The sequence below is a fragment of the Pan paniscus genome, chromosome 7 (genome assembly GCF_029289425.2).
Source record: "Pan paniscus chromosome 7, NHGRI_mPanPan1-v2.0_pri, whole genome shotgun sequence".
Classification (NCBI taxonomy): domain Eukaryota; kingdom Metazoa; phylum Chordata; class Mammalia; order Primates; family Hominidae; genus Pan; species Pan paniscus.
This window is the reverse complement of record NC_073256.2, coordinates 101,425,177-101,439,174: the sequence shown is the minus strand read 5'-3', so window position 1 is coordinate 101,439,174 and position 13,998 is coordinate 101,425,177. Positions and strand designations below refer to the sequence as shown.

General features: G+C 51.5%; 2 protein-coding genes across 2 annotated transcripts; both read right to left on the bottom strand.

Moving 5' to 3' along the window:
- Positions 1-2,207: 2,207 nt before the first annotated feature.
- LOC134730886 (exonuclease GOR-like) lies at positions 2,208-3,155 on the bottom strand (the record flags this gene model as incomplete). The annotated part of the gene is made up of 1 exon (XM_063606558.1): positions 2,208-3,155. A coding segment is annotated over exon 1 (948 nt), but the record flags the coding sequence as incomplete, so codon positions are not given.
- Positions 3,156-10,512: 7,357 nt separating this feature from the next.
- LOC134730885 (exonuclease GOR-like) lies at positions 10,513-11,460 on the bottom strand (the record flags this gene model as incomplete). The annotated part of the gene is made up of 1 exon (XM_063606557.1): positions 10,513-11,460. A coding segment is annotated over exon 1 (948 nt), but the record flags the coding sequence as incomplete, so codon positions are not given.
- Between the last annotated feature and the right edge of the window lie 2,538 nt (positions 11,461-13,998).

Genomic DNA, 13,998 nt, shown 5'->3' with positions numbered 1-13,998 from the left:
CTGGGCAGAAGTTCCAACACTATGTTGAATAGGAGTGGTGAGAGAGGGCATCCCTGTCTTGTGGCAGTTTGCAAAGGGAATGCTTCCACTTTTTGCCCATTCAGTATGATATTGGCTGTGGGTTTGCCCTAAATAGCCCGTATTATTTTGGGAGATGTCCCATCAATACCTAATTTATTGAGAGTTTTTGTCATGAAGGGCTGTTGAATTTTGTCAAAGGCCTTTTCTGCATCTGTTGAGATAATCACGTGGTTTCTGACTTTGGTCCTGATTATACGCTGGATTATGTTTATTGTTTTGCATATGTTGGACCAGCCTTGCATGTCAGGGATGAAGCCCACTTCATCATGATGGATAAGCTCTTTGATGTGCTGCTGGATTCGGTTTTCCAGTATTTTATGGAGGATTTTCCCATCGATGTTCCTCAGGGACATAGGCCTAAAATTCTCTTTTTGGGTTGTGTCTCTCTCAGGCTTTGGGATCAGGATGATGCCGGCCTCATGAAATGAGTGAGGGAGGATTCCCTCTTTTTCTGTTGATTGGAATAGTTTCAGAAGGCATGGTACCAGCTCCTCCTTGTCCTTCTGGTAGAATTCGGCTGTGAATCCGTCTGGTCCTGGAGTTTTATTGCTTGATAGGCTGTTAATTATTGCCTCAATTTCAGAGCCTGTTAGTGGTCTACTCAGGCATTCAACTTCTTCCTGGTTTACTCTGGGGAGGTTGTATGCGTCCAGGAATTTATCCATTTCTTCTAGATTTTCTAGTTCATTAGCTTAGAGGTGCTGATAGTATTGTCTGATGGTAGTTTGTATTTCTGTGGGATCGGTGGTGATATCCCCTTTATCATTTTTTACTGCATCTGTTTGATTCTTCTTTCTTTTCTTCTTTCTTAGTCTTGCTAGTGCTCTATCAATTTTGTTGATCACTGCAAAAAACCCGCTCCTGGATTCATTGATTTGTTGAAGGGTTTATTGTGTCTCTATCTCCATCAGTTCTGCTCGGATCTTAGTTATTTCTTGCCTTCTGCTAGTTTTTGAATGTGTTTGCTCTTGCTTCTCTCATTCTTTTAATGGTGATGTTAGGGTATGCATTTTTGATTTTTCCTGCTTTCTCTCGTGGGCAATTAGTGCTATAAATTTCCCTCTACACACTGCTTTAAATGTGACGCAGAGATTCTGGTATGTTGTGCCTTTGTTTTCATTGGTTTCAGAGAATATCTTTCTTTCTCCCTTCATTTCGTTATGTACCCAGTACTCATTAAGGAGCCGGGTGTCCGGATTCCATGCAGTTGAGCGGTTTTGAGTGAGTTTCTTTATCCTGAGGTCTACTTTGATTGCAATGTGGTCTGAGAGACCGTTTGCAGTAATTTCTGTTATTTTACATTTACTGAGGAGTGCTTTACTTCCAACTATGTGGTCAATGTGGAAATAAGTGTGATGTGGTGCTGAGAAGCATGTATATTCTGTGGATTTGGGGTGGAGCGTTCTGTAGATGTCTCCTAGGTCCGCTTGGTGCAGAGCTGAGTTCAATTCCTGGATATCCTTTTTAGATTTCTGTCTCGTTGGTCTGTCTAATGTTTACAGAGGGCTGTTAAAGTTTCCCATGATTATGATGTGGGAGTCTAAGTCTCTTTTGATCACACTTTAAAGATCAAAAGGTAGAAGCGCAAAGACATTATCTGTGCAATATTAGAAACCTAGTAAGTGGTGGAATTTGGCCTTGAACCCAGATATCTAACTCCAGAGCCTAAGTGCTTCACCCACCTCACTGTGGTGCCTCTCGAGAAAAACAGGTAAGCACACATTCAGAAAGCTGGTGGGCCGGGGGGCTGGCCTTGTACTCAGAGGCCATGGAAGTCCCACGTGGGGTGGCTAGTGGTGTAAGGACAGAGGTCTCGGATGGGCAGAGGGATGTGGACAGGCGCGAGGGGGCGCGGCAGGGACTCGGGGGACTGGGAGTGGCGGCTCGGTGCTGCGGGAGGCGATTAGTGGAAGGACAGAGGTCTGGGAAGGGCAGAGGGATGGGGACAGGCCCGAGGGTCCGCGGCAGGGATTCCGGGGGACTGGGAGTGGCCGGTTGGGGTTACTCTTGGCTTTTTGCCCTCTCCTGCCGTCGACTGCTCCGGTTTCTTTGGCCTTGCGGCGAGGTGGACAGGGTGAGCTCTCAGGACTGATGGCGGTTGTGGAAGGGGCCTGGGGCCAAGGACAGGCCAGGGCGGCGGGAGAGGCGGACCGGTGGCGTGGCTGGATCTGGGCGCGCTGTCGGACCTTCCACATCACCAGCTGCAGGCAGGCGTTTGCGTCCTCGCTGGAGTTGTGGCCGTCCTGGCTGTCCTGGATGATCTGTCCCAGGTAGTCGGCCGCGAGATTCCTGAGGGAACGCTTGTAGGGGAAACCCAGGTAGTGCGGGAAGAGCACGGCCGTGTCCACCACGGTGCTGTGGATGAGCTTCAGGGCCAGCAGATCGCTCTCCAGGCTGTGCCCGATGAGGATGGTTTGGGCGCTGAAAAAGCTCAGCAGGATGGCTTGCACTTGGGGCAAGGTGATGCTCGTCTTGGCGACGTCGGCCTCGGTGACTCCGGAAAACCTGGTGTTGTAGTCCACGATCTCGTTGTCGGGCTTGACGAAGGTGTCGTACACCACTCGCATGTCGGCGTCCACCACGGTGACGCGGGTCAGCTCTAGGCCATGCGTGGTGTAGCACATCTCACAGTCCAAGGCGTAGATTCCTGGATAAGCGTCTCTGGACAACTCTTTCTTGAAGGTCTCCACGAAGCCATCGAGGCTGTCCTTGCGGCCGTCCCGCACGTGCTGCTTTGCCACCTGGCAGCCCACAGAGCCAGGAGCAGCTGCACAGCAGGTGTACTGGCTAACCCGGCCTCCAGCCACCTGGCTCGAGCGGACCCGCCCCCAGTGATAATAACACAACTGGTCGCGTACACAGCGGCCCGAGGAGGACACCAGGTACTCGGTGCCACAACGGCAGCAGACCCTGCAGGAGGAGTCGCCGGGCCCCTTCCCCTGGCCAGTGAAGAGGACGGCGCCTCCGGGCCGCTCGGGGTGCGGGAAGGGGTAGCCGTTCTCCTCGAGCTGGTCCTGGCTGAGCAGGAACTCCTGGAGGCGGCTGTACAGGGCGGCCCTGCTGAGGCCCGGCATGGAGCTGGGGGTCAGGCCCTTCAGTCTCTTGAGGGTGTTCAGGACCACGTTCACGTACCTGTTCTTGTTGGGGCTGCAGTCGTAGGCCACCTTCTCCTCGTTCAGTGCCTTCTCCTCGGCCTCCTGCTTGGAGGCGCAGAACTTGAGACACTCTTCGGTGAACAGTTGGAGATAGCCTCGGCGGAGGACGGTGGGGACTTGGCACCCAGACCTTCGGAGGACAATAGGTTTCTTCAAACTCGGTAAGGATGGACGACGGACGATTCGCTTAGAGCTGATGGTGGTGGTGGTCTTGCATGCCATCCCTGACCTGTTGCGCGTCTTCCCTGGCTGTCTGCCGACCTTGGAGCCACTGGAGCGTTGGCTGCTGCTGGCCACGCGGGTTCTCTTGGCATCTGTGCAACCTGTGACCAAGCAAGGGCTGGAAGACTGGGCGATCGTCTTCCTCTTCCTGGGGGCTGAGATGCGGACTCCCGAGGGCCTCTCTGTCAGCCTTGGGGCGGCTGGCAAGCAGCAGGCCGATCCCCTCTGTGCAGGGAAGTAGCACGCCTCCGTCACCACCTTGGGACACGCTGGGGGCACCGCCGGACCCCTGTTCTGGGGCTCCGCCTGGATGTCCACAAATGCGGAGGCCTGGTTGTGCATCTGGGGCACCCGGAGCCCGAAGCTCTGGGCAGGCTGATGAGAGGGCAGGGGGAATTCTGGAGCCTCGAGGGCCGCCTCCTCGGCCACCTTCTTAGCTTCTGGGTATCCAGGTGGGAACCAGCAGGGAGCTGTGGCTCGCAACATCTTGCTGCCTTCGGGAGCACCGGCCTGGCTCTGCTCCGCTCCCAACTGGCGGCTTCTTGCCTCCAGGGCCGCCTCCTCGGCCACCTTCTTAGCTTCTGGGTATCCAGGTGGGAACCAGCAGGGAGCTGTGGCTCGCAACATCTTGCTGCCTTCGGGAGCACCGGCCTGGCTCTGCTCCGCTCCCAACTGGCGGCTTCTTGCCTCCAGGGCCGCCTCCTCGGCCACCTTCTTAGCTTCTGGGTATCCAGGTGGGAACCAGCAGGGAGCTGTGGCTCGCAACATCTTGCTGCCTTCGGGAGCACCGGCCTGGCTCTGCTCCTCTCCCAACTGGCGGCTTCAATGAGTGCCGCGGCCGCCACCCGTCGCCTTTATAGACGCACAGGGCAGAGTGGGTGGGACTTCTCCTTGATAGGTTGGTGCTTCCATCCAATCACACTGAGCCTCATCTTCCACCAGACTCCAGCTTGGGAATGCCTCAAGGGGTGCACTAATGGAATCAACTGGAACTCCTGGTTGCTAACCTTGGAGCTAGGTTGCTTTTCCTGAGTTAATTAACTGTCCCTGCAGGGCAGTCCTATAATGGCTACTGGAATTGGGCCACCTAGGATTCATTTCAGCGTCAGGGAGTTTGGTCAACTTGCTTGGGCCCACACAGCACCCCATGGAGCCAGGACTGGGCCAGCAGTCTGCTGCATGCTGCAGGGCAGGATCTCTCTGGGGTTGCGTTTCCCTGCTCTCTGCACTCCTCCGCTGCGGGCAAATTGAGGACAGGAAGTGGACCGCACCCACTTCTCTCCCACGACTTGGGCAATGTTCAACACAGGGGTTCTTCAAAAGGTTCATAGAAAATGCACATGGTGAAGAAACTATGCATGGGTTTCCACTGGTTTGCACTCAAATAAACTTGTCCGAACTCCTTATAACCTTTCTGAACTAGATCGAGTTTGAGGCACTGAGAAGGATGAGACATCCACTGAAAAGGACTCCTATCAGAGCAACATGAATTCCACGAAAATTGCAGCAAGAGCAAACATCAAATTTCTGGTGAAGCTTGGGTGGAAGAATGAAGAAATCATTGATGTTTTCACAAAAGCTTCTAAGGACACTACCCCAAAGAAATGAACTCTTTACGAATGTATAGCTTGTTTCAAGAAGAGGTGAGAAGATGTGGGAGATGAATCCTGCAGTGGCTGTGAAAACCACTGTGCCCAGATCAGCTGCAGTTACGACGAGAGCTATCAGTGGAAATTTTAAACAGGAGGGATCACGATCCTGACGCATCCCTCTGACAAATTGTAACCGGAAGTTGGAACATGGCTTTACCAATATGACCTCGAAGGCAAAGCATCATCAAAGCGACGGCTACCGAGAGGTGGCAGTGGTCCAGTCAAAGGAAAAGGAGGCCAGTCAGGAGCCAACATCATGGCATCAGTGTTTTGGGACACTCAAGGCATTTTGCTTGTTGACTTTCTGAAGGGCCAAACATCTGCTTATTAGGAGAGTGTTCCGAGAAGCTTAGAGAAAGCTTTGGTAGAAACATGCTGGGAAAGTCTCACTAGATCCCTGTTCACCACCTCAGTGCTCTGCTCATTCCTCTCATCAAACAAGGGCAATTGTGTCAGTTTCAATGGGCAGTCCTTAGGAATGCACCTTACAGGCTGCTTTCATTCCTTCTAAATTCTTTTTGTTTCCTAATTATACAAAGTCTCCTTGCCTTGCTTGGAAAGATGAGAGAAAGTCTCCTTGCCTTGCTTGGACAGATGAGAGATGAGATCCTCCTCTTCTCTCCCAGGACAGAATGGTCAGACTTGAGTTTCCTTTCTCCTCACTCTTCTCCTCCTTGAGGGAGGTGCTGTGCCGGACAGACCTGCTCCCGTGTCTAGACACGGGTAGACTCGTTGAAGATCCTCACAGGCAATCCTCCTTGGGGTCAAAGGGGAAGGATTTATTTCTTCAGGGCTCAGTAGTCCTCATCCTTACGCGCACCTTCACCAGCCCAGGGCGGGGTAGCGGAGGGTGAAAGGGCGTGGCTCACAGCCCGTTTCTTCCGCTCGGGCGTCTCCTGGGAGGAACCCTTGTCCAGTGAGCGGGTCTTCGTCTCCACCAAATTCCCTAGGGGGACATTTCTGGCAGCCCTTCTTGTTCAGCAGCTTACGGGGGTCAGGTGGACCTCTGCTAGGCACCAGCCTGAAGCCCTTACTCCATTTCAGCTATTTTGGCAGTTGCCTAGGTGACTTTTGAACCTCATTACCCAGAACAGCCAACGGAGGAGGGGTGAGAAGAGTGGCCGTCTGGGTTTGCCGCATCGTGCTGCCTTACAGGAGTTGTGCAGTCTTCGGTTGTGTGATACTTCACCTGGCTGATTTCTGGGAATGCCTCCACAAATTCGCTAAATTCAGTAGCTTTTGCCTTCCAAGATTCACCTGGTTGGTGTGTTGCACCCATTCACTAGTCATTTACATTAGGTATATCTCTTAATGCTATCCCTCCCCCTCCCCCCGCCCATGACAGGCCCCGGTGTGTGATGTTCCCCTTTCTGTGTCCAAGCGTTCTCATACTTCAATTCCCACCTATGAATGAGAACATGCGGTGTTTGCTTTTTTTGTCCTTGCGATAGTTTGCTAAGAATGATGGTTTCCAGCTTCATCCGTGTCCCTCCAAAGGGGATGAACTCATGCTTTTTCATGGCTGCATAGTATTCCATGGTGTATTTGTGCCACATTTTCTTAATCCAGTCTATCATTGATGGACATCTGGGTTGGTTCCAAGTCTTTGCTACTGTGAATGGTGCCGCAATAAACATACGTCTGCGTGTGTCCTTTTAGCAGCATGATTTCTAATCCTATGGGTATATATACCCAGCAATGGGATGGCTGGGTCAAACGGTATTTCTATTTCGAGATCCTTGAGGATTCGCCACACTATCTTCCACTACCGTTGAACTAGTTTACAGTCCCACCAACAGTGTAAAAGTGTTCCTATTTGTCCACTACCTCTCCAGCACCAGTTGTTTCCTGACTTTTTAATGATCGCTATTCTAACTGGTGTGAGATGATATCTCATTGCGGATTTGATTTGCATTTCTCTGATGGCCAGTTTTGATGAGCATTTTTTCATGTGTCTGTTGGCTGCATAAATGTCTTCTTTTGAGAAGTGTCTCTTCATATCCTTCCCCCACTTGTTGATGGGCTTGTTTGGTTTTTCTTGTAACTCTGTTTGAGGTCTTAGTAGATTCTGGATATTAGCCTTTTGTCAGATGAGTAGATTGCAAAAATGTTCTCCCTTTCTGCAGGATGCCTGTTCACTCTCATGGGAGTTTCTTTAGCTATGCAGAACGTCTTTAGTGTAATTAGATGCTGTTTGTCAATGTTGGCTTTCGTTGCCATTGCTTTTGGCGTTTTAGACATGAGGTCCTTGCCCATGCCTTTGTCCTCAATGGTATTGGCTGGGTTTTCTCCTAGGGTTTGTATGGTTTAAGATCTAACATTTAAGTCTTTCATCTGTCTTGAATTAATTTTTGTACAAGGTGTAAGGAAGGGATCCGATATCAGCTTTCGACATATGGCTAGCCTGTTTTCCCAGCACCATTTTTTTAAATAGGGAATCCTTTCCCCATTTCTTGTTTTTGTCAGGTTTGTCAAAGATCAGATGGTTGTAGATGTGTCGTATTATTTCTGAGGGCTCTATTCTGTTCCATTGGTCTACGGTAACCAAAACGGCAACCGATAGCATGCTCTTTGGTTACTGTAGCCTTCTACTGTAGCTTGAAGTCGGACGGCTTGATGCCTCCATCTTTGTTCTTTTGGCTTAGGATTATGTTGGCAGTGGGGGCCGTTTTGTGGTTCCATATGAGCTTTAAAGCAGTTTTTTCCAGTTCTGTGAAGAAAGTCATTGGTAGTTTGATGGGGATGGCATTGAATCTATAATTTACCTTGGGCAGTATGGCCATTTTCACGATATTGATTCTTCCAATCCGTGATGGTGGAATATTCTTCCATTTGTTTGTCTCCTCTTTTAGTTCGTGGAGCAATGCTTTGTAGTTCTCCTTGAAGAGGTCCTTCACATCCCTTGTTAGTTGGATTCCTAGGCATTTTATTCTCTTTGAAGCAATTGTGAATGGGAGCTCACTCATGATTTGGCTCTCTGTTTGCCTCTTATTGGTGTATAAGAATGCTTGTGATTTTTGCACCTCGATTTTGTATCCTGAGACTTTGCTGAAGTTGCTTATCAGCTTAAGGAGATTTTGGACTGAGACGATGGGGTTTTCTAAATATTCAATCATGTCATCTGCAAACAGGGACAATTTGACTTCCTCTTTTCCTAATTGATTTCTCTTTATTTCTTTCTCCTGCCTGATTGCCCTGGGCAGAAGTTCCAACACTATGTTGAATAGGAGTGGTGAGAGAGGGCATCCCTGTCTTGTGGCAGTTTGCAAAGGGAATGCTTCCACTTTTTGCCCATTCAGTATGATATTGGCTGTGGGTTTGCCCTAAATAGCCCGTATTATTTTGGGAGATGTCCCATCAATACCTAATTTATTGAGAGTTTTTGGCATGAAGGGCTGTTGAATTTTGTCGAAGGCCTTTTCTGCATCTGTTGAGATAATCACGTGGTTTCTGTCTTTGGTCCTGATTATACGCTGGATTATGTTTATTGTTTTGCATATGTTGGACCAGCCTTGCATGTCAGGGATGAAGCCCACTTCATCATGATGGATAAGCTCTTTGATGTGCTGCTGGATTCGGTTTTCCAGTATTTTATGGAGGATTTTCCCATCGATGTTCCTCAGGGACATAGGCCTAAAATTCTCTTTTTGGGTTGTGTCTCTCTCAGGCTTTGGGATCAGGATGATGCCGGCCTCATGAAATGAGTGAGGGAGGATTCCCTCTTTTTCTGTTGATTGGAATAGTTTCAGAAGGCATGGTACCAGCTCCTCCTTGTCCTTCTGGTAGAATTCGGCTGTGAATCCGTCTGGTCCTGGAGTTTTATTGCTTGATAGGCTGTTAATTATTGCCTCAATTTCAGAGCCTGTTAGTGGTCTACTCAGGCATTCAACTTCTTCCTGGTTTACTCTGGGGAGGTTGTATGCGTCCAGGAATTTATCCATTTCTTCTAGATTTTCTAGTTCATTAGCTTAGAGGTGCTGATAGTATTGTCTGATGGTAGTTTGTATTTCTGTGGGATCGGTGGTGATATCCCCTTTATCATTTTTTACTGCATCTGTTTGATTCTTCTTTCTTTTCTTCTTTCTTAGTCTTGCTAGTGCTCTATCAATTTTGTTGATCACTGCAAAAAACCCGCTCCTGGATTCATTGATTTGTTGAAGGGTTTATTGTGTCTCTATCTCCATCAGTTCTGCTCGGATCTTAGTTATTTCTTGCCTTCTGCTAGTTTTTGAATGTGTTTGCTCTTGCTTCTCTCATTCTTTTAATGGTGATGTTAGGGTATGCATTTTTGATTTTTCCTGCTTTCTCTCGTGGGCAATTAGTGCTATAAATTTCCCTCTACACACTGCTTTAAATGTGACGCAGAGATTCTGGTATGTTGTGCCTTGGTTTTCATTGGTTTCAGAAAATATCTTTCTTTCTCCCTTCATTTCGTTATGTACCCAGTACTCATTAAGGAGCAGGGTGTCCGGATTCCATGCAGTTGAGCGGTTTTGAGTGAGTTTCTTTATCCTGAGGTCTACTTTGATTGCAATGTGGTCTGAGAGACCGTTTGCAGTAATTTCTGTTATTTTACATTTACTGAGGAGTGCTTTACTTCCAACTATGTGGTCAATGTGGAAATAAGTGTGATGTGGTGCTGAGAAGCATGTATATTCTGTCGATTTGGTGTGGAGCGTTCTGTAGATGTCTCCTAGGTCCGCTTGGTGCAGAGCTGAGTTCAATTCCTGGATATCCTTTTTAGATTTCTGTCTCGTTGGTCTGTCTAATGTTTACAGAGGGCTGTTAAAGTTTCCCATGATTATGATGTGGGAGTCTAAGTCTCTTTTGATCACACTTTAAAGATCAAAAGGTAGAAGCGCAAAGACATTATCTGTGCAATATTAGAAACCTAGTAAGTGGTGGAATTTGGCCTTGAACCCAGATATCTAACTCCAGAGCCTAAGTGCTTCACCCACCTCACTGTGGTGCCTCTCGAGAAAAACAGGTAAGCACACATTCAGAAAGCTGGTGGGCCGGGGGGCTGGCCTTGTACTCAGAGGCCATGGAAGTCCCACGTGGGGTGGCTAGTGGTGTAAGGACAGAGGTCTCGGATGGGCAGAGGGATGTGGACAGGCGCGAGGGGGCGCGGCAGGGACTCGGGGGACTGGGAGTGGCGGCTCGGTGCTGCGGGAGGCGATTAGTGGAAGGACAGAGGTCTGGGAAGGGCAGAGGGATGGGGACAGGCCCGAGGGTCCGCGGCAGGGATTCCGGGGGACTGGGAGTGGCCGGTTGGGGTTACTCTTGGCTTTTTGCCCTCTCCTGCCGTCGACTGCTCCGGTTTCTTTGGCCTTGCGGCGAGGTGGACAGGGTGAGCTCTCAGGACTGATGGCGGTTGTGGAAGGGGCCTGGGGCCAAGGACAGGCCAGGGCGGCGGGAGAGGCGGACCGGTGGCGTGGCTGGATCTGGGCGCGCTGTCGGACCTTCCACATCACCAGCTGCAGGCAGGCGTTTGCGTCCTCGCTGGAGTTGTGGCCGTCCTGGCTGTCCTGGATGATCTGTCCCAGGTAGTCGGCCGCGAGATTCCTGAGGGAACGCTTGTAGGGGAAACCCAGGTAGTGCGGGAAGAGCACGGCCGTGTCCACCACGGTGCTGTGGATGAGCTTCAGGGCCAGCAGATCGCTCTCCAGGCTGTGCCCGATGAGGATGGTTTGGGCGCTGAAAAAGCTCAGCAGGATGGCTTGCACTTGGGGCAAGGTGATGCTCGTCTTGGCGACGTCGGCCTCGGTGACTCCGGAAAACCTGGTGTTGTAGTCCACGATCTCGTTGTCGGGCTTGACGAAGGTGTCGTACACCACTCGCATGTCGGCGTCCACCACGGTGACGCGGGTCAGCTCTAGGCCATGCGTGGTGTAGCACATCTCACAGTCCAAGGCGTAGATTCCTGGATAAGCGTCTCTGGACAACTCTTTCTTGAAGGTCTCCACGAAGCCATCGAGGCTGTCCTTGCGGCCGTCCCGCACGTGCTGCTTTGCCACCTGGCAGCCCACAGAGCCAGGAGCAGCTGCACAGCAGGTGTACTGGCTAACCCGGCCTCCAGCCACCTGGCTCGAGCGGACCCGCCCCCAGTGATAATAACACAACTGGTCGCGTACACAGCGGCCCGAGGAGGACACCAGGTACTCGGTGCCACAACGGCAGCAGACCCTGCAGGAGGAGTCGCCGGGCCCCTTCCCCTGGCCAGTGAAGAGGACGGCGCCTCCGGGCCGCTCGGGGTGCGGGAAGGGGTAGCCGTTCTCCTCGAGCTGGTCCTGGCTGAGCAGGAACTCCTGGAGGCGGCTGTACAGGGCGGCCCTGCTGAGGCCCGGCATGGAGCTGGGGGTCAGGCCCTTCAGTCTCTTGAGGGTGTTCAGGACCACGTTCACGTACCTGTTCTTGTTGGGGCTGCAGTCGTAGGCCACCTTCTCCTCGTTCAGCGCCTTCTCCTCGGCCTCCTGCTTGGAGGCGCAGAACTTGAGACACTCTTCGGTGAACAGTTGGAGATAGCCTCGGCGGAGGACGGTGGGGACTTGGCACCCAGACCTTCGGAGGACAATAGGTTTCTTCAAACTCGGTAAGGATGGACGACGGACGATTCGCTTAGAGCTGATGGTGGTGGTGGTCTTGCATGCCATCCCTGACCTGTTGCGCGTCTTCCCTGGCTGTCTGCCGACCTTGGAGCCACTGGAGCGTTGGCTGCTGCTGGCCACGCGGGTTCTCTTGGCATCTGTGCAACCTGTGACCAAGCAAGGGCTGGAAGACTGGGCGATCGTCTTCCTCTTCCTGGGGGCTGAGATGCGGACTCCCGAGGGCCTCTCTGTCAGCCTTGGGGCGGCTGGCAAGCAGCAGGCCGATCCCCTCTGTGCAGGGAAGTAGCACGCCTCCGTCACCACCTTGGGACACGCTGGGGGCACCGCCGGACCCCTGTTCTGGGGCTCCGCCTGGATGTCCACAAATGCGGAGGCCTGGTTGTGCATCTGGGGCACCCGGAGCCCGAAGCTCTGGGCAGGCTGATGAGAGGGCAGGGGGAATTCTGGAGCCTCGAGGGCCGCCTCCTCGGCCACCTTCTTAGCTTCTGGGTATCCAGGTGGGAACCAGCAGGGAGCTGTGGCTCGCAACATCTTGCTGCCTTCGGGAGCACCGGCCTGGCTCTGCTCCGCTCCCAACTGGCGGCTTCTTGCCTCCAGGGCCGCCTCCTCGGCCACCTTCTTAGCTTCTGGGTATCCAGGTGGGAACCAGCAGGGAGCTGTGGCTCGCAACATCTTGCTGCCTTCGGGAGCACCGGCCTGGCTCTGCTCCGCTCCCAACTGGCGGCTTCTTGCCTCCAGGGCCGCCTCCTCGGCCACCTTCTTAGCTTCTGGGTATCCAGGTGGGAACCAGCAGGGAGCTGTGGCTCGCAACATCTTGCTGCCTTCGGGAGCACCGGCCTGGCTCTGCTCCTCTCCCAACTGGCGGCTTCAATGAGTGCCGCGGCCGCCACCCGTCGCCTTTATAGACGCACAGGGCAGAGTGGGTGGGACTTCTCCTTGATAGGTTGGTGCTTCCATCCAATCACACTGAGCCTCATCTTCCACCAGACTCCAGCTTGGGAATGCCTCAAGGGGTGCACTAATGGAATCAACTGGAACTCCTGGTTGCTAACCTTGGAGCTAGGTTGCTTTTCCTGAGTTAATTAACTGTCCCTGCAGGGCAGTCCTATAATGGCTACTGGAATTGGGCCACCTAGGATTCATTTCAGCGTCAGGGAGTTTGGTCAACTTGCTTGGGCCCACACAGCACCCCATGGAGCCAGGACTGGGCCAGCAGTCTGCTGCATGCTGCAGGGCAGGATCTCTCTGGGGTTGCGTTTCCCTGCTCTCTGCACTCCTCCGCTGCGGGCAAATTGAGGACAGGAAGTGGACCGCACCCACTTCTCTCCCACGACTTGGGCAATGTTCAACACAGGGGTTCTTCAAAAGGTTCATAGAAAATGCACATGGTGAAGAAACTATGCATGGGTTTCCACTGGTTTGCACTCAAATAAACTTGTCCGAACTTCTTATAACCTTTCTGAACTAGATCGAGTTTGAGGCACTGAGAAGGATGAGACATCCACTGAAAAGGACTCCTATCAGAGCAACATGAATTCCACGAAAATTGCAGCAAGAGCAAACATCAAATTTCTGGTGAAGCTTGGGTGGAAGAATGAAGAAATCATTGATGTTTTCACAAAAGCTTCTAAGGACACTACCCCAAAGAAATGAACTCTTTACGAATGTATAGCTTGTTTCAAGAAGAGGTGAGAAGATGTGGGAGATGAATCCTGCAGTGGCTGTGAAAACCACTGTGCCCAGATCAGCTGCAGTTACGACGAGAGCTATCAGTGGAAATTTTAAACAGGAGGGATCACGATCCTGACGCATCCCTCTGACAAATTGTAACCGGAAGTTGGAACATGGCTTTACCAATATGACCTCGAAGGCAAAGCATCATCAAAGCGACGGCTACCGAGAGGTGGCAGTGGTCCAGTCAAAGGAAAAGGAGGCCAGTCAGGAGCCAACATCATGGCATCAGTGTTTTGGGACACTCAAGGCATTTTGCTTGTTGACTTTCTGAAGGGCCAAACATCTGCTTATTAGGAGAGTGTTCCGAGAAGCTTAGAGAAAGCTTTGGTAGAAACATGCTGGGAAAGTCTCACTAGATCCCTGTTCACCACCTCAGTGCTCTGCTCATTCCTCTCATCAAACAAGGGCAATTGTGTCAGTTTCAATGGGCAGTCCTTAGGAATGCACCTTACGGGCTGCTTTCATTCCTTCTAAATTCTTTTTGTTTCCTAATTATACAAAGTCTCCTTGCCTTGCTTGGAAAGATGAGAGAAAGTCTCCTTGCCT